This window comes from Falco peregrinus, chromosome 5 (assembly GCF_023634155.1).
Source record: "Falco peregrinus isolate bFalPer1 chromosome 5, bFalPer1.pri, whole genome shotgun sequence".
Lineage (NCBI taxonomy): Eukaryota > Metazoa > Chordata > Aves > Falconiformes > Falconidae > Falco > Falco peregrinus.
Genome location: NC_073725.1, coordinates 58,359,278 through 58,380,337, shown reverse-complemented (window position 1 = coordinate 58,380,337; position 21,060 = coordinate 58,359,278). Strand labels below are relative to the sequence as shown.

Below are 21,060 nucleotides of genomic sequence, written 5' to 3'. Positions count from 1 at the left end.
TGCTTTCTGGTGTTCGTGCTCTGGTGTGAATGTACTGTCTTTCAAGAGAGCATTTCTATCTGAATATTTCTGGTCCTAACAGATCGCTTCCCCAGCTGCTGTGACTTCCCTGAGATGGGTAGAGCTGTGCTGATTTACGCCAGCTGGAGATGTGGCTGATTATATGTGTTAGGAACGTGCGCTACAAAAAAATAATTATTTATGGTCTTGACAAAATTATGCCTGTTGGAAAAAAGAAACAAACCAGATATCAGTTTAAGCAGAAGTAATGAATGTGCTGTGTAAAATTTCAAGGACTGTATTATTCACTTCACCCTTCTACTGATGTGAGCTCACAGACCCTCAGCGTGCATATTAACAGCAAATGAAATTTTTCATTTAAAAGAAAATTTCCCATGACACCACCTAGCTGTGGAATGTGAAGTGTGGTATAAATATAAGTGAAATAAGTCTCCAAAGGTTGCCTGTTGATTGTCAGTAAAATTATGAAGACTAAGTCACCTAGACTCCTTTAGCCTCTTGATCTTTATGTATCTTTGTGTAGAAGGTCTTTATTTGATCTTAATTAAAAACAGGAGTTCTTCATGAAGCCATTACTTCTTGGCTGGAATAAAACTTCCATGCAATCCCATGTCACCTTGCAGTCTTTTAAAATATGGTAAAATGTTTGTGCATATGTGTAAATTTATGCATAAGAATTTGTGAATCTAGGCCAGTGACATTAAATTATATGTGTCATTGTTATGTTCTTTATCTCCCTAGCCTATTATCTTCATGTTTTGCTGTGCTTTGCAGGTCAAAGGAAAATGCCAAAGAGATTATATGGAAAAGATGGGGGGTGTGGTGTGTGTGAATGATGACCGTGCTCCATGTAGTCTCAAACACTTAAAAGAAACCCATCCTTATGGCTGTTTTTGCTACCACAGCAGTTAGGAATGCAAAGTCTATATTTAGTCACAAACATTTCTTAAACCAAAGAATTTAGGGCTCCTGATTGTTATTTTGTAAGATTTAAGTCTAGTAGAGCCGCAGTGGAAAGATACCTGCTGTCACGGGCTACTGTCCGTCTCCCCAGCCCATGGTCAGCAGCAGCTTATTTGAGCAGCATTATGGAAGTCAGTAGGGTTAAATGAATACAATCCTACTCAGGACGAGCACGTCTGAGGTACCTAACCTTTAAGCCATGATCACCCCTTTCACATTGTTGATGTTCAAGCTTGGCTCCTTTATTATCATTGCTGAGTGTCTGAAATATATGCGCGCACGTCTTTGATGCTATGCCAGGCAAGACTCCTGTGCTGTTGTGCAAGCAGGAGACGGAGGTGCAAGAATCCGTGACTTCTCTGGAGACAGTGTCCAACCAGGTGTAGTGCACAGCAAGGACCTCACCCTCTGCTTTCCCTGTTTCTTCTGGGGGGTGGGACCTCCCTGCTGGCTCACGTCATCATCTTGGGCCACAATAAGGTGGTAGGTGCTAAGGTGGTGGTTTGTGACTGCAAAGGCCATGCAAAAGCAGGAGGGCAGCTACTGGAGATGAGCAGGACCCACTTTCCCTGTACATACACCCCTGCAGGTAACCTAGTGCCCAAAGTGGCCTTCTGGGTGATGGTCCCTCACCCACGGGGACACGGGGAAAGGCTTGTAGGGCATGCAGGCCATGTTCTGAGAACCTGAAAGGTCTTCTCAGCTGGAGCGGCTGAAGCCTATGACAGTAAAGGTAAAACTGTAATGGAAAACAGCATTTATCTTTCTGAATAAATACAGGCACTAGCAATGTCTTATTTGTTTGTAGCGTTCTCACTTCTTGCCATACCATAGAAAATATGCATCTTGGGGCTTTATTTTCATATGCACATTTTGTTTACATAACCAGTACATTTTTATCAGCAAGAACCGATGTTAACTGACAAAGCAAGAGGGAAATGTTCATTCTGTGCATGGTGATATCACAGAAATAATGTGTTTGAAGCCTTGTACTTAAAATATGCCTGAAAGGAATGGAAAAATTTAGGCTCATATTGTAAAAATGTGAGTCACAACAGCTATTATCTCTTAAGAAATGGCATTCCAGCTCTTTGGTTCAGTCATTGATGATTTCCCTTTTTAAGTAGTGGTGCTTTCTCACCCTTTTAAGAAACATCTGGGCTAACCCTGGCTATTTGTAGAAATGTTTGCAATTCATAGATTAAAAGAAATTAGGCATAGAAAAGACCCACAAAATTATCTTGTCCATTTCCTGAAAGCGTATGGAATTAAAAAAGAATTAGGCTAAATATATACAGATGTTAAAATCTGGAACTTTAACTTATACACATTATGAAGATAAAACATGTCAAGATTTTGCAATGTAAGGATGCTGGAAAATGTAATTTTCTTAGGGAAAAGTAAATAAAAGAGTAGTCAAAGTTCTAATGACCTTTGTGTAGGATTTTCCAGTTGTTCCTAGGCAGCTACCTTTCTGGAATTTGCAGATAAAATTGAAAAGATCTGGTTTTGACCAGTCTGAAATTGATTCAATTTTCTAATAAGAGAGAGCTTTAAACAAAAACTAATTCCCTTTTTAAAGAAAAAATAATTAAAACCTCATTTTGATTACATTTTTCTGGCTATTTCATCTCTCTCACCATCCCCTAGTTTGTTTGTGTTTGTTTTTGGTTTTTTTGTTTGTTTTTTTTTTTTAATTTTGACGAGTTCTGTTGCCAGAATGCTTTCTTTCAGAAGTCTTTAAGGAAGTCTGAGGAGGATGCTGAATATTCTAGTAAAGATTCAGTTTCTGTGATCAAGCAAACTGCAGCACTTAGGAAAGACATTCCACACCTTCTCTTACCAACTCAGTAAAGTACTTCCACCATCTCTGTTTGGCTCTATGGAGAAGGTGGTGCAGAGGTGGCTGCCACCAGTTTTCCAGCAGAGGGAATGTCTGGGTAGGTTACAGGCAGTCACTCAGCCCGTGCTCTGTAATGCTGGAAGCAGGTGGTGGGCGCGATGCAGATCTCGAGCACCTGCAGCTGTATGGTACTGACTTTGCTTCTCTGCACTTCCACATCTGCACAAGCTGAGCCTGGCCGCAGGGTCAGCAGCAGATCAAGCCCTTGGCCAAGGCAGCGCAGGCTGTCTTGTGTCCGCATTAGTGCTACGTAAGGACAAAAGTACATCAGGTCAGACGTCAGGTTTCTCCAGACTGATAGCCTAGGAAGAGTGTGAAAATAGGGCAAACCTAAGCAGTCTTTCTTGCACGCACCCACGTTCTGCGGCTGAGGGATTTTCTCAGTCAGAGATGGCACCTTGGTGTTTAAAACCATTAATGGACCTTCCACCCTTGGATTTGTCTTGTGGCTTTGTGAACTCTTGCCATGTGCAGCCAACACAGCCAGGATAACCTTGCACCTTGTGCAAAGTGGGTCCGGTGTTGTTTCAGACCTGCTGCTCTGTGATTTCACATTAAACTTCACCATTCTTGTATGATAAGAAAGAGCAAACTATCATTCCTCATTTGCCATCTTCACAGCATTCATAATTATCTGGACCTCAACTACCAGCCTGCAATGATTTCCTCTCAGTTGAGAGACCTAGTCTGTGCCCTGCCAGTAGTACTGATCATTTTTGTTGGCCCCTTCAGCACTGAGACAGGTTTCACTGTGAAGAAACAAAACTGGAAGTGACAAAAAACTCAGAATTCTCTGGTCACCTGTACTGTTGTAAAGTACAGAAAACAAAATTCTATTCGCTTGCACTGGTGCTGAGTCATAAAGCGTCAAGCATAAGAAAACTCAGTTTGTGGGAAAGCTTCAAATTTCCTGTTTTTCAGGAGGAAGGGGATAAAGCAAATGATGTGGGGGGAGCGGGGAAAGGAATAAAGACAATAAATATAAAGGAGAATGTCAGAATACTCAAACTCCAGGAAGGCTAATTCATTTTAGCCCTGCTTGTTCAAACAAGCAGGGATGCAGAGTATAATGTACAAGCTCCAGTAAATCATTCCTGTATGATAGGCTGTGATCAATGACAATTTAATGAATTCATTTTAAAACGAATTCAGAATAGGAAAAACAGTAGTTATTTGAAAGAGTACTTTACTCAAATAAATTGAGTCAATAAATATGCTATTTGTCATGCAGAGTCCAGTTAAAGTCGTGTTTGCTAACAAAAATGCTGTCATCACAGAGCCTAATAGAAGCAAACTATCTAGAACTATCCCCTGTAAATAGACAAATACCATCTGAAAGGAGAAAACAACAATTGCGGCTGAACAAAGGTTTGTATCCTGCATGTGTCGACAAATGCAATCGGGTAGCCCACCTCAAAATCTACTATTTTGTTTGTCATCAGCTTATATTCTGATTTGGTATGAATGGTCTGGTGGTGGTAAAAAAAGCAAGGACTGTGTTTCTTCTGTGAAATGAGTTTTAATTGTTATGTAGTGTGAATTTCTTTTGCTGGAAAAACGTGCCACAAAGTCACTATTAAATTGCAAAATGCAGCTTCTGTGAACTTGGATGGATTAGTGCAGGCTACTAGAACAGGGATAAGCTTCATCCCTTTCCAAACAGTAGTTTTACATTAATTTTCACAGCTATCCATGTTGTTTAGTGCAGATACAAGAAAGCTTTTTGTTCTGCGGTATTTTTCACGCTTGGCTTTATTCGTGTAAGTTGAAGCAATGTGGCAATTCTTGTTTTCATGCAGGCAGGGACTGGAAGTGTTAACGGTGAAGCACCATCAACTCAAGATGGTCACACCTCACAGGTTTGGGTTAGATGTTCAAACTGGTTTTGGATGGAAGGAGCCTCCTTTCCAGATGTGATGAACTGGCAGCTGTGGCTATTCAGCATCTCAGAAGCTTGGATTGCTCTCATGAAGGTCGGGCTTTGCCAGGCACATTTGGGCTTCCAACATCCTTCAGATATTAGGGTGTGGAGAAGAAAATGCTCAAAAGTTATGACAGATGTCTTGAAGATGCTATTTCCTACCCCAAAGGAAAATAAAAATTATGTTGCAGAAGCCTAAGACAGAGATTATGAAGAATTTCTATGTGATTTAAGAATCTGAACTTGACCCTTCACTCTTTAAATTTGGAATAGAACAGCTGGGGCATTTTTAGAGTTTGCATTATATGGACAGAGATCGGCTGATTTAAGTCTGCCCTGCAGTAAACTTAGGCACATTTTTCACCCACTCCCAGAGCTGCATTTTCAAAAATGAGTTAGGAATCCAATTCCCTGTGGCTTCCAATGAAACTTAAGCTTGTATGAATCTAAGTTACTCCTTAGTTTGGATTTAGGATCCCAAGTGACAGAAAAAACTTAGGAATACTCCACAGTCTATCTACAAAGGTTTTTTAGCTCTGATCATGAGTGATTTCTAATTGAAATTACAGTTTCAGTCATTTCTGCTTTCCTTGATGTTCTGCTAACCACATAAAAATAGATAAAGGGTTTCCTGATAGTAGATAGCCTACAAGTTATTTATTTTTTTCATTCTGATGGCTTTGTTCATCTTACTTTGCTCCTGTCACTAACCTTTGGTACTTTTTTTTTCAGCTGTTTCCACTACTAGGAGTAAAGACCAGTAAAGACAAAGCAGGATGAAAAGATGGCTGACTTCTTGTTACCACCGGGTACTAACAGCTTCCACCGGTTCACGCCTGAATCCTTGGCTGCTATTGAGAAACGAATTGCGGAGAAGCTTGCAAGGAATGCAAAGCAGGAATACAGAGAGCAGCTGGGTGAAGAAGAGAAACCTCAGCCTCAGTTTGATTTGCAAGCTTGCAAGAAGCTGCCTGATATCTATGGGACTGTTCCTCCGGAGCTCATTGGGGAGCCACTGGAGGACGTTGATCCTTTCTACAATGATCGTAAGGTGAGCGCCAGCCAGCCTGCTTCCTTCCTCTTGCCAAAGCATAAACGCTGCCTCTCTTCTGGGGGCTCTGTTTTTTTATCTTTCTGCAGCCAGTAAAAATATTTTTTTCCAGATAAAGGATCAGACTTTTGGCATGAGCAGGGCTCCCAGAAAACATCTAAGCAGGAGGGCAAAGAGGGATAAAAAGCATAATTAAAACTTGGGTGTTTTCAGATAACTCTGGGTATGAATATGCAGTGTCTGAAAAAAGCAGAGCAGTAGCTGAGTTAAATTAAGCCAGAGGTTTTTATCGACCCTACCTTGCCTTCTGCATGAGCCTTGACCCTTCACAGTTCTGTTGTTTATCACTTAAGCCCCTTAATGTTAAGGGCTTCTGGGTGACTTGAGTCTTGTGCTAGCACTCTGCACAAGAGCAGGAGACACCTCCACAACCGTTCCTGGAGAGCAGCAGTTCTTTTCCTGCTGGGGGATAGTTCAATTCCCTTTAAGAGGACCAAAATAGAGCCGAAGGGAGATGTGAGTAGCATGTGCAATGCTGGCACTGTGCAGAAGGGTAAGCTTTGTCCCAAAGCGAGATCACCTGATGAGGAATCACGTGTAGGCTGGACTAAAGCCACAACAGTGCAAACAGCTTCTGTCAAAAGGCTGTTGACAGCAGAGCTGGGCTGGTTGCTTACTACAGTTCGTTCCCCTTTCCAAACATTTGCAAAATGGAGGACAAAATAAGGCTTGGAAGCACAGTGTATTTTTAGGCAGCTTCCAGTTCTTTCATGTTCCTGTTCCTGATTTTGGGCTATGCTATTTCCTGTAAACAATGAATTAATATGACCGCAGTGCTACTCCTATTAGAACGGTGTAGGAACAAGTGCAAGAACTACAGAATAAAAGTTAAATGGATAAAGACAAATAAATTACTTACCTGGAAGGGCCAGAATTAATTTACCTTTCAATTTGCCTACTATCCCCGGGCACAAGCAACAGGATATAGATTTGCAATTTTAGTGTCATGAAGGTCTTAGACTTAAGGTGGGTGAGTAGCTTAGAGTTGATCTATTGGGTCTCCTGATCCTGTCTCAGAGTGAATATTCATTTGTCTTTGCACTGTGGGGCACCTTCAGAGCTCTGTAAATTGGGCCAGCATCCAATTCACCTTTGCTTTGGATTCAAGATAACTCACAGTATCGTTTCCTCTGCCCGTATTAACCTGAGTACAATGACAGTGCCCCAGTGCGGGGGTCAGATCCTGCTGAGGAGCTGCGCCGCATGCAGCTTCTTACTTGGTGAGACAAAAGAGATCAACTGAGAGCAACAAAGCACTCAAGGCAGAGAAGATGGAGTAACAACATAGCAAGGTTGCCAGTGGATGGAAAGAAGAGCATCATAAAAGTCTCTCCACCACATCTTAGTCTCCAGGTTGTTTTTTATTTTTACAGTTGATTCCTCTCTCTTCCCAGCCCCGTGATGGAGGTGTTGGCAAAGGACCCTGTAAGGATGAAGGAAGAAAAAATAGTTGGGGTATTGCAATAGAACTGGCAATGGCTCTACTGGGAGGCTCTTGGACTAAACTCTTCGCTGAGTGAAAGGAATTTGTGGGTCTTAGGAGGGAGTGGAGAGGAAGTATGGGATACTGGCAGGATTTTCCCAAAGGGATGTGGGCTGGGAAAAGCTGATCATCAATGCAGATACTGAATGTTCTCATTTTCTATTTTGTTTTCCAGACATTTATAGTACTGAACAAAGGGAAGACAATCTTTCGATTTAGTGCCACTCCTGCCTTGTATGTACTTAGTCCTTTCCATCCAATCAGAAGAGCAGCAATTAAAATTTTGGTACATTCATATCCTTTCTGTTGATTTCCCTCCTCATGTATTTTATATGATTTTTAAACACAGATGGATGGAAGTCAGAAACCATTTTGTTTCATTAAGCTGTTTTAAGTCTTTTGGCTGAATTTGCTTGCACAAGCAGAAATACGCTTGGATTTTTGGTTTGTTCAGTTTTATATTGTTATGTGAGCTATGAAAAGGATGATATTATACTGCTGGCATCAGACAATGTGAAGTGTGCTGGAGAGTCTTGTGAGTTTACTCAAGATTAGAAGGTGTGAAGGGCCTGGTCATGTTTAGTAAAGAGTCAGTGGAAGAAACTGGGTGTAGTACCTTACAAAGGAAGGGAGCCAGGAGGCTGGTGCATACCTGGGGAACTCTGCACTGATGGAGAGCTTTACTACTGAGCATTTAAGCACCCTCTCCCATGAGACTCTGTGACACCATATGAAGACGCAATTTATTTTTGTACTGCCTCAGAACTGAATCTTTTTGCTCTCCTGAAACAGAACTTGCAAAAAACTGGTTTGTTGCATTTATTTTTTTTTAAGTTTGCTTATTGCAATGTGTTAGCCAGCTAGGAATGAAAGCACAGGTTGGCCTGCTGGACCTTTCAATGAAAGGGTGATGCCTGATTTCCCCTAGCCCTAGTTCTGAAGTCACGCAAGATAGGCTGCAGTGGTTGGTTTTGGCTTGTTTTTTTAACACAGCTACAAAAACATTATATTCTGACATCGTCACATCTCTCTGGAAGACCAAACTGACCCAAATGTTCAGCTTTGTGTGAACATTACTAAAAACACATCCTTTTTCATGAGTTGCCTGCTTTCTGTATGGTGTGCATGGGGGACCTGGCAGTGGTAATTCAAAGGTTCCACATGCTGCTGTGATGATCGCATAATGTTTTAGTGATGGAAATCCCTCACCTGCAATGCTCATGTCCACCACAGAGAACTAATAAATACTAAGCAGGTAGCATCTTAGAATTATTGGCTTACTATCAAATTTCAGGAAAAAAAATATAGGGAAAGTAACCAGATTACCAGTGGTTGTCCATACAGTGAGAAGAAAAGAAGTGAGGATATAGATATTCTAGCAAGAGGAAAAGCAGGTAAAGCTTCTAGTTACAATACTTCTATGCAAAAATGAATATGTGATATCAGGCAAGATATTATTATGGTTACTAAGAATACACCATAGAATTTTGCAGAGAGATTTGCTTATGGATCAGGTTATACATGCAAGCAACATGTGCTGCTGCATACCCAGAGCCCAACAGTGTTTATTAGGTACAGTTACATCAGCACAGCCTTGCTGAAGTTAATTGGGGTCAACGAATTTGCACAGGTATGGCTAAAAGAACCTGAAAATTTTAACTTCTTAGAAAAAAACCTGCATGTGTGAATATTGCCTCCAGCTTTGAAGGCCTATTCTGTCTTCTGCTGACTTTTTTCTACACCAGCTAATGAAGCCAAGAGGTCACAGGTATGTGTAATACACAGAAACTACGTGCCCTTGGTAGCAGTCAGCCAAAAGAGAAGTATGCAAGAAATCCTCCTCACATTGCTTCCAAGGATAAAGACGGCAGATGAGTGAATTTGAAAGATAAGTTGGGAACAGAAATGTGGTCAGATAAGTGTAAAAATTTGGAGTGGAAGGTCACAATGAAAATAGCATTTTAGTCCCAGAAAGACCCAAGTTAGCACCTTGCGCTGATAATGTCAGGAAATCCAACGATCTTTGGCCAGCACAGGCAGGAGGCAACAGCTCCAGTCCTAGTGAAACTGCCCTGAAGTTCCTGCATTAGGCACTGGTTTGTTTTCTGTCAATAAGGATCTTTCACACCTACCTGAAACACAAAGGCCAGTTGGCTGAGCAGGCAGCCAGTATCCCAGGCAGAAAGGAGCCTGAATCGGCAAGTACTCAAGCAGATAATGTCACAGGCATGAATCTGGGAACCAGATCTGTTGTCTGGTGTGAGTGTAATCAAGCAATCTTTATTTTCCCCAGGGCAAAAGCCAAAAAAGAGCATTAGCAAATGGTGCCCTGTCACATAAGTATCTGAAGTAACTTCTTTAGTAGATGCCATATTTCCATTTCCGGTCATTGAATGTACTGTGAAGGCCAATGGTAGAGCAGAATAGAGAGCACAGAGTAAAATCATCCTACATAGAATCTGTGGGGGTCACATTTCTTGGCTAAGTAGCTGTATATGGAGTTCTCTCTCTGAGACTTCAGGCAGGGTAGATCCTGTATGTTCCCTGCTCATCCTGGATTAGTCTAGACATTCGAAAATACACCCTTCCAATGTTAAAAACATCCACATTCTCCTAGTAATATAAACTATTCCAATTAACAACATATCCCTAAATCTCTTCTAGGCATTTTTCCTCTTCTTCAAAGTCTAGGAGGCCTCATGAAAGGACCGCTGCCCAGGCGGCTGCCCAGAGCAAGGCCATGGTCCATTTCTGTCACAGAGGACACGGGGAGTGTGTGTCTGCATCCCGTTGGGTGAACACTTCTTGCCTTCTGCATCATTATTAGCTATTACAAACATCTTTATTTAATATCTCCACCTATTAATAAGATTAAACCACTGCTAACTTTTCATTGATGCCTTCTGCTTAAAAGGCTCTTAGTTCTTCTTGCCTGCAAGCCAAGGACCATCCTGTGCTGTCCTTAGCTTCTCCAAGCAGTTTGCTGTCCTGTATAAAACTCATAGCTATTCCTATTCAGAGTTTTTCTAGGTAATACGGATAGTTACTCTCAATTTGCCACTGATCCAGTATGGGGTCTTAGCCAAAATTACCTTTCTTGATGCTGGAATTATGGATTCATGCCCATTTAAACAAAACAAAACAAATCTTAAAGAATTTCCAATCTTTGTTCATATTTTCTGCTGGCAAGTTTTCTCCTATCTGATTTTACACACTTTCCTCCGTAAGGGAAAATGAGACCTTGTGAAGCACCAATTATATGTACTATTGATTGGGACTAACCTTTGCTTGCACATATTATATGTAATTTGGCAATGATCACTTAAAAAGCCTCTAGTATTCAGTCTGCTAATTAACAATTATCCATCATAATGAAGTCTAGAATAGAAGTATGCCGTATTTGACTCAGTATCTTTGTGTGAGAAGATAAAATTTATAACTTTAGAATCAGTTTGTGCAAAGCCTATTCTATAACCTCAGATTGGCAGTAGTAGGTTTAATTTATTGCAGAAAGGATCCTGATTAGTAGCTTAGTATATTTGGCTTGTCGTCCATAACAGAGTCCAACCAATATTTTGGGATGCGTTAGCCATGTCAAGTCATGGATGAGTAGGCTGTCAAAACCCGGAATTAATAGCAGCTCTAAAATAGGTAATACACAATGCTGCTAATATAGCTTATCACAATTTCATCTCCTTTGTCCTTTCTGAGCAGATCATCATCACTGAGTTTTTCAAATGCAAACAATTGCATTAGGTTTCAGGTAGGAATTTCTGTTTTCTCTTTCTTTTAAAGCAGATCTCTGACTTCGGTGCATGACCAGCTGAAATGTTTCATTCTTTTATGTTCTTTGTAGTTTTCAGCTTGGTCATGAAACTCGTTTTGAATTCATAGTGCTTTTGATGTCCCAAAGCTGACCCCTTACATTTTCAACCTGTGTTGTCTGGTATATTCTCTTCGGTGTTTGAGTAAGAGGGTGATGACACCTGCCTGTAAGTGAGCATCTGGGAAAGCTGTTAGATTCTGCTTATACTACAAAGAAACAGGGATGTATAAATCAGACCAGTCATCCTAAAAGGGGTGGTTATAGAGGCATTTCTTTGATTGGAGTTGAAGTACAGTATTTGTTTGGCATGGCCTGAAGATACCACTCTGGTTTACTATTGTTGTTTTCATAGCATTTCACTGCAGTTGAAAAAGTAATCCAGTGTATTCTAGGCTGGCTGCAGCTTATAAACTAATTGTTAACCAGATGGACACAACTTATAGAAACATATCTCAAGCTGACATGAGAAAATGTGACTGGCTATCAGATATCCTTCCAGTCCTTCAGCCAGAGGTGTTGGGCCAGAAGTGGAGAATGTTTGTGAGACGAGCAGTCCCTCTGAGTTCAATTACTGCTTTTGTCAGTGGCACTGGGGAATGGACAGGTTGGTTGCTACCAACTCAAACTCATAGCTGCTTACGTGGCCCATTGGAAAATGTTCCACTCTGTATTCAGCAGAGATTTTGGCTCTGTGAAAGGACAATTTTCATACAAATACTTCAGGATATATTTGAAAATATATTCTTTGATCACTATTCTCAAATAAAAAACAACACCAATGGCATTGGTAAAGAGGTGAAAAAAAATCTCAACTTATTTTTTTTTTTTCCTAAAGAAGGCAAAAGAAATTTACATTTGGATGCTGCCATTCTTCCCTGGGAAGGGTCCCAGCTTATGGGCTGAGATGTAGGCTGTTTGCCTTATCATTTGTCTACTTAAACTCATTAGTTAAACTTTCTCCAGTAGCATGAGACCTATTATTTATGCAGGAGAATCCCATCGTGTTTAGTAATTATTTTTTTTTACAGAAAGTGGCATGTGCTTTTAGGAGAGCAGTTCAGTGAACTATGTTTCCAATTTCAGGAATTCGATTTAGGGTGCTCCTTTTTGTATTTATGGCCTCAGCTTAGCAGCTAAGTGCAGGGACTATACACTTGGGAGGTTTGTTTTAGCCTCCAATTAGGGAACTGGGTGCCCCAGCTGAGGCAGTCAGCTTTGCAGACCAAGCCTGCATATCTGCCAAGCGGGTTTGCAGACCAAGCCTTAAAATTAGTGCTCTGAAACTCATATTAGCTTTTGGTGAAACTTTATACGGAAAGCGAGACCTCAAGCCCATTAGAGAGATTAGAAATACCAGATTTATTACTTGCCCTACTGCCTGAGAAATGTTTCAGGATGCAAAATAAAATGGGAATTTGCAGACACAGGTTTTTCCGTAGATACTTAAATGAGACTAATCCCTCTTTTCATACAAAGTTGTGCACCTATGCACATTGTCATCTGACCAACACAGCTGTAAATTTGGGGTATTGTATTTTCAGAAGACTGCAGAGTCAGTACATTTGTTTACTGTATAAAGTATGTATAAAAGATGCAGGCAAAAAAAAAAAAAACAGGGAAGGTTCCCGCATTTTTCTATGTTTATATAATTATTTATTTCATTATGCACCTGCAAACAGATGTCTATAGTCCTTTTTAAGCAACTTGCAAATTATGAGTGAGCTGTCATATCTTGTGTGAAATGACAAAAATTTATGAAGTCTTATATATGTTGTTTTCCTTAATTCGCTTATTTACATTGTTCAGTATGTTTATTATGTGCACTATTTTAACTAATTGTGTGTTCATGGCACAATCAGAGACTCCATCATGGAATAAATATGTTGAGTAAGTATCCTTGCTGGTTTACAGCTTCCCTGTCCTTATCTCATCCTTCCTCTTCCATTTGTCACATCCTTCTTTTCCTCTTGTTTGCTGTTGTCTAATTTCTTTCCCGTAATATTGACCATAGTATCTGTCCTGACAAAATGTTTTTCCAGGTGTTTGTTGACTGAAAACTCCCTTAGTAAGCAGACTAAAAATTTTTAGTCTACAAGCTCATACTTATTGCTTTATATATTAATATATATATTTATATGATTATATTGCATACTAAATGCACCTGCTATGCTACATCTGAATGAAATCACATATGAGGAGAATTCCATTTGAAACTGGCTAACCTTCCACATTTCCCATGCAAGAACTTCATGGTTGGACACATTAGAATAGGCTGAATTATTTAAAAAAATTCTTCCTGGACATATTTAGTTCTGTCCTTAAACTGAAACTTATTGGAAGCAAGTTTCTTTTGGACTGGGTGCATCATGAGAAGTGTTCCCCTGTAATCGTTGCTAGGCATACACTAGAGCAGGCATAACATTGTCTGGGAACACTTGTATGAGGATTCCTGTCTTTTTACCTTGTCAAACCTTCATAAAAAATAGCAAAGATACCACTTCAGGGTTTTTTTTTGCTTGGGTGGTTGTTGGGTTTTTGGTTTTTTTTTAAAAAAATCATTTTAAAGGAGGCTAACAGGCTTCAGAAAGCCCATTTCATTTCTTGAAGTTGCTTTAAAATATTCCTCTTAGAAACAGATACCAGATGTACAAGCTAATCAACCTACAGTGCATTGAACAATTATTTTGGCTCATTGAACCAATCAGAACACACTTTTTATTTTTGACTGACACACAATAAACACAACCATCTGCTGCTCCATAGCCTGGTGGTTGGTCTACTCAGGGCTGTAAGGAAAGGCAGTAAAACGCCCTTATTTTAGGTTTCATAAAATCATGTGGGGCACATCTTCTAGGCCATAAATGACTAATTATAGACAGCACTGAACCAAATACTTCATCTGATCACAATAACATCCTAATCCCAGGATGTTTCATGTACTTCTGTATAGTGTAGTACCCTCCAGTATGGTTGTGACTTTCCTTTTCCCCTGATGTTGTCCTTTTCCTATTGAAAAGCGCCATACAGTACCATAGCCATGATGTATTCAGCTGAAATATGGACATCTCATCCGTGTGAGTCAAAGTTTGGTCAGTGGGTCTACAGTTGGGAATTTGAACACTGTGGAGGAAAATACCAAAGTGCTTGTCGTGTATTCCGTAAGCAGGAAGATGTGGATGGTGTTATCAGTGCATCAAGCAGGGTGTGCAAGACATGCAAACAGTCTCACGCAGTATGGAGTAAATCCTTCCATGTTTCCTGTTCTACATCCCCTCATACCTCTCAGCTTTTCCTCCTCAAACGCATGGAATGAAATCAAAGGCAAGTAGTTCTGAGGAGCAAAATAACCCAATGAACTGTAATTCAAATTGATTAATATTGGATTTGGAAAAGATGCATTTAATCCATTTTGTTCTGCTGTTCCAGAGACTCACAGGGGATACAAGGGTAACCTTGTGCAAATATTTGTCCTAGATCTTCCTTTAAAATGTTTTCCTTACCACTCTGAAAAAAGAAATCAATTCAACTTCCCTCCATTAAAAACATTTTAAAAATCCTGACTTCTGTTGTTAAAGAAGCTGTTCAGTTGCTGGAGGACTTTGCCCGATCCATTTAGAATTAGATGATGATTATACAATCAATTAAACCATCTGACATGCTGAATAAATACAAGTGCTTTATCATTTTAATGAGCTTATGTACCGTTAAGTATTTTTTTTAGTTCTTTGCATGTGTTTTCTGCATGTATTACTGAATACACATGCTTAAAGGGACTGTCACATGGGTGACCTATATTTGAAATACCAGAGCAAAACTAAACATGAAAAGTCGGATACAAGATAATGCTTAGGTGTATGGTCAAAGAGGAGATGCGGAAAACATTTGGCATCCGCTTTTGCACAAAAAACTGTCCTGCTAATCTCTGTTTTAAGATAAAGCATACTGAGATTTTATAACACGTGTAACTAGCTCTACTGTGTGACATGATGGCAGGAAGGCATGAGATTTGCCACTATCTGTATGTGTGCCCAGCTGCAGATCGGCGGAACACAGCTGAAAGAAAACATTACCTTTTTATCCATAATTAAATTCTTCCTTATATTACTATTTTGAATTGTTTACAACTTTTTTTTTTTTTTTTTTTTTTTTTTTACTAAACAGAAATCCCAACAATTTTTTGTATATGATGGCACCACTATAGCTACTGACGTTTAGGGGCTGAACAGAAAATTCAAGTTAGGGTTTCCAGTGAAAGCCCCTAACATCATGATTTATGAGACTTGTGCTTTACAGGATTTTAGGTGTTTGGGTTTTTTTAGAGGCTTTGGTATCATCTGCATCTTCATTTGGAAAAAAAAGAGTAGGGAATGCTAGTGGTGGATACTAAACATTTATTATTTTTGTTAAGATATAACCTAGAATACCTAGTCCCATTGGGATAGATGTATCAGGTATAAACATTAAAAAAGAGGTGCTGTATGCCCTGAAGCATGTCTCTGATGGTAGGCAGAGCCCTGGGTGTATACAGATCTGAATAAGTCAGGTACGTTACTATCCTCCACAGAGATTTTGCTAAATTTTATTACAAGTATCATCTTTATTACGAAAGGTAATATGTATGTTCTATCCAAGATCATCACAGTCAAGAGGCTATTGGTAATAAACAACTAATCTTACGATGGGGAAAAAACACCCTTGTGTCTCTTTTACTGTCAAGCAGGTCAAAATGATTACATATATTATTTGGGTGGGAGCTGGTTTACTCTTTTTCTGTCAGGGTATTCTGTCTAACTCAGGGCTGGCGTGATTTATCATTGATAGGGAACACAAGGGAAGTTGCAGGAAAAATGCCCTTACTAGCTAATAAAACCAAATGGTGACATTTTTTAACCTTCAAAATGTCCTAGGCAGGAAGAGATGAGAGGTATGAATGGAAGAACCACCCTCCTTCAAATCAGAGAAAAATCAAGGAATGTGGCATCATCCATTCCTCTTTCACTGGCAATTGCAGGCAGAGCTTCAAAAGTCCCATAGCACAGCATTCATGTTTGACTTACTGAGTGAGGGCTCATCAAGGTACACCCTATGGTGAAAATTATCTTCATCCTGGGGCTGTGATGAGCGCTTTCCCATTTCTTACATATTCCTTGGTCCGGCCTGGTGCTGCAGCCATGACTCACATGAGCAATCCCAAGGAGATGGGCAGAAGTGTCTCATGTGAGTAGCATTGTGTTGAGTCTGCCTCCACCATGCCTGCCGTCTACTGCTTGCTAATGCTCTTGCTTACCTTGGCTACTTTATTCCCCAGGTACACTTTCACTGGCATTTACACTTTTGAGTCATTGATAAAAATATTGGCGAGAGGATTTTGCATGACAGAATTCACTTTCCTTCGAGACCCATGGAACTGGCTGGATTTCAGTGTTATTGTTATGGCGTAAGTAGCACTCCTTTATATTTTTCAAGACAGCAATATGCAGTAGAACTTTTTAAAAAGTTGTCTGGCTGTTATCTTTTTTTTTAAAAAAAACCCTCAAAATGTACTGAAAATGAGAAAATGCTGAAGTGTGTTAGGATGGAGGTTTTTTTCCTGACTGGTTTCAGAGGAAGAAGTCAGAGGAATCCTTGATTCTGTTCTCTCAATTCACTAGACTATTTTGGAGAAATTATTTACTCTCTGTCTGAGCTCCACAGAAAGAGCTGTTTGTAAAATATCTGTAATAATACCTTTCTATCTAATGTAATTTTGGGACGCTTCATAGCCCTGAATAGAAAGTGTTACAAGTGTGACTGAATACCCATGCATTTAAATCCCTATTTATACTCTATTTATCCATAACACCACCAAAGTCGTATTTGTGTTCTTCACTTCACAATCCCTCTTCACTCTGAAAGTAATTACTATTTTTCTAAAATAAAGGATTCATTTAGAGGCCTCTGAAACTTTATATATATATATCTCAGGGAGTACAAATTTGGCCCCCAACATGATATTGCCCTTCAGCTCTATACTTCTACCTGGATCATGAGAGTATGCTCAGGGCATGTGGGGTTCTGGTGCTTTGGAGGAGCTGATGGATTTGTGACATCTAGACAGCTAAAAATACACAGGGGTAGGGGAGCAGTCAGCCAACGCTCGCAGCAGACGCAGGGTCAGCCTGAGCTCTGGCCACAGGCAGATGTCTGACATTGTCGGTATCTCCAGCTGAGCTAGAGATCCAGATTTTCTTCATAGTCAGAGAGAAAAGCACATGTCATCTTGAAGTGGAAGCTAGTAGAGGTGTCCTGAAAAGACCCCATTTCCTTGTCATAGAAGGGTTTCATCTGATCTCCCTGTACTTTCTGCTTAACGATACCTATATTCTGTTCTGGGTTGGATGTAGATCTCATTGCCATCTTTAAACCCCATAATTTACAGCATTAAGTGAAATGCAGACCTGTTAGCACTGACATTTGAGCTGAACTCCTGGGCCTGTGATATTTGAATGCAACCGAGATTGGGAAAAAATATTCAACCAAACTTAGTTCAAACACCGGTGAGGGCCACTGAAATTGATAGTACAACTCTGGTGGGGTACAGGGATCAGGACCAGTATTTAAGGAACATCTGGATGATACTCTTGGTTGTACAGTTTAATTATAAGCAGTCCTGCAAGGAGCAGGGAGTTGGACTTGGTGGTCCTTATGGGTCCCTTCCAACCTGAGATATTCTATGATTCTATGATCCTTAGCAGCATTTAGCAGTACACCATGACAATGTGTAAAACCTGTGTAGACTTCATCGGGAAGACTCCTGTTTATTTTAGTAAGCTTTGGACCAAAGCCAGCCCTAGGCCAGATCCTGGTATCTGTTACTGCATTCCTATGGATTTGGCTGAACTGACATCTGGCCATCGTGATAAGCTTTTAAAAAAAATTCAGTGCAGATGGGGAGGAGCTTTTGGAGGTCAGCACACATCAGGTATTTTTCTCAGCTAAACTTTTCCTCAAGCAGTGCTAAGTGCAATTCTCCTGCAACATTTAAAGGCAGGACAGAACAACACAAAGCATCACCAACCTGCTGTCCTGCCCATCAGCTAGATAGGTGGTAAAAGCAGGGTACAATAGTTCATCTGTTCATGAGTTAGGACGTGAGTATATTTGCAGGTCTCTGAATTCCACACAACATGGAGGGTTTCCATGCGTGGGTTCCCTCTGTTCTATGAGGAAGGAGGTTTCTGACATTGAGGCAGAAAAGAGCAGAGGAAAGGACAGGAGGAGCTTGCAGCCTTGGCAATGCATCTGCTCTACCTCACCTCAGCTCGAACAGAGGTTGGGGCATCAGCCCTGACTCTGCAGGACTCCTCTGGGAGCATCTCATTTACTGTCACTGACATTCAAGTCTGATCAGTCAGTATGGGACAAGGTCTGGCTATCCCTTAAATTCTGTCCACATCATCTGTGGGTGTCTGTGGCTTAGGAAGCTGGAAAGATGTGAAGGTCTGCACAGACCTTGGGGTGGACAGTTGCCCAGAGGTCAATTCACTACCTGCTGGTGGGAACTCGTATTTGGTGCCCAGAGGTTGTATGGTTTTTCTTTTCTAATTCTAGACTTGAATGGCCAGTCAGTGCTCAACTCCAAAGATTCATTCTGACTTCCTTAAGACTTATTTAATGAGAGGCTCGGTTGTCTGTGCTTTATTTCCTAGCCACATTTAAATACTCTTTCCAAATGTATTTTACCTCCTAGTTAGAAGATCTGTAAAACAGGGGGTCTGCAACTGCAGAAAATCAAGCTTCTCAACATTAAGTTATAGCAATGGCTGTACTATTCTAAACCAGCATCCATTTGTATTGTTTCTGACTTTAAGGCATAATATACTAACATTTTTAGAATAGGGGGAAGAAAAAGAAAAATAATTGGAATTTCATAATAGATAAGAAATAGGAAAGTGTTTCCTTGAGCCCATAGGCAGCAGAGAGAGAGTTAAAAGTGACTGCAATATGATCTTCAGATGTACAATGAAACCTCCTTCCCAAGTATGCAAGCACCACAGTACAGACTGTTAGGTAATCGACTCTATTCTGATATGATTTATCCTTCCAATAAATCCAACTTGCAAGTAATTTAAAGTTAGACTGATCACACAAGTAACTCTAATGCTGTCTACACTTGTAGCTAGTGTGATGCTAGAAGTATTTCTGTATCTGGAAACAAAGATGGCATGAGGGTTCAAAATGGGAGAGCTGGGTAAGGGGCCATGAGATTTAGGTGGACCAAAGGTTTAGCTAGTTTATAACACTGATGGGTGTTATAGCGGAAAGGCCATCGCTTGCTTTAACATTGGTTGCAAAATAGCTTCTTACCTCCTTTTATGGGTAGAAACAGCACAGATTGTGTCACAGAGAGTAGTTTTAAATAGCACACTAGAGAGTAAGAGGTGCTACAGGTCTCAAGGGCTTTTCCCTCATCCTGTGCTAACAGCCACCGCCACGGCTTGTGACCTTCTGTGGGGCCACGGGTGGGTTCAGAGGAAACCATGGAACAGCCCGCTTAGGTCACTGTCTCCTAGGCCAGCGAGTGCTTTCCAGGACAGGCGAGGGAGAGGCAGCTGTAACTCTGGGTTGGAAAATGCCCTGCCAAAAGCTTAAAGACAACAAGCAATTCCCTGGCTAACAGGTAAATTGGGATGGGTATTTCAGTTGCTTCTTACTCCCCGATACAGAGGGACTGGTCTGCTGCACTTTCATCCAAGAAATGGATGAAATAAATCTTAATTAACTATTGTGAACAAGCAGCAGTAGTATTTGCTTCATGTGCTTGTTCAAATATTAATAATGAGGTTTTTTTCAAATCTCTAGTCAGCAAAACCATGTTCCCATGCTATTGCTTCTCCCCAAATTATTTTTTTCTCACCCCTGCATGTTGCAGAAGAGTTTGGGAGAGAAGCACTGGATAAACCTGGGGAGAAAACAGGTAAATCTTTGCCAGACTCCCCTATGAGATTATGAAGAGGAGAAGCAATATTGCTTTTCTAGGCTATAATCTGGATTAGTAGATATGGAGAGGATGCTTTGTCCTCCCCAGAGGCCTTTGCACAAAGCCCAGTTAAGCAGGCTTTGTAAAATAACCAGGCGAGCTTTTTCCTTAACATGTAAAAACAAATGCCTCAAAGAAGTAGAATATGTAAATCAAATTGAATAGAAGTTGAATAGTGAAATTAAAGAGTCCAAGAGTTCTTTTGTTCAGAAGATACAGTGGTGACTATGGTTTTGCTGCATACTGACTAGGAGGAGATGATTTTGTATGACACTAATAAAACCAAACACATTCCATCACTGACCCTCCTGGGAGCATTTAGCTCAGATGTGGCATGGGTCTCCATGATGACCAAAACAGGCATGGCAGTGAAGAGCTGGGACTAGTATTTTAATCATGAATAGTTTTTAGTAGGATTGCAATTATATTAATTCAAAATCCATCTTTCTGCAGCCAAAGGGCATGAATTTGATGTACAAAACAAAATAAAATTTTAAGCATCTCTTGAAACCAACATCTGCTTTACCACGGAATACAATATCTTAGAATAAATAACCCACTAGAAACATTTGTACTGTTATTTTCCAATGTTATCCTATATGTAGTTTGCAGAAGCTATTATGGGAAAATTACTTGGGTATGTGAAGCTTGTATTTTTTTAAGAGCAGCAAAATTACTTCATGTTTCTTATAATGTAAAGATTTTTTTGTTAAACTACATGATGGTAAAATCTTTGAAGTATTTATTGCTGAACAGCATGATAGCAAAGTTCACCCGCTAGTTTTAAAGAATTGATGCCTATTAGATAAGTTT

At 40.2% G+C, this 21,060-nt stretch overlaps 1 protein-coding gene across 3 annotated transcripts in view; it reads left to right on the top strand.

Annotated features, from left to right (window-relative positions):
- Positions 1 to 21,060, top strand: part of LOC101918751 (sodium channel protein type 5 subunit alpha) — a 216,594-nt gene that overhangs the window by 34,260 nt on the left and 161,274 nt on the right. For 2 of the 3 annotated variants that reach the window (XM_027791756.2, XM_027791755.2), the window contains exons 1-2: positions 13,033 to 13,115; positions 16,537 to 16,665. In XM_027791756.2, coding sequence (XP_027647557.1) covers positions 13,036 to 13,115; positions 16,537 to 16,665 — 209 coding nt within the window. In that variant the 5' untranslated portion in view covers positions 13,033 to 13,035. Of the gene's footprint in view, positions 1 to 5,540; positions 5,860 to 7,577; positions 7,697 to 13,025; positions 13,116 to 16,536; positions 16,666 to 21,060 lie in introns of those variants that run through there. The other variant, XM_027791757.2, reaches the window with a different exon arrangement.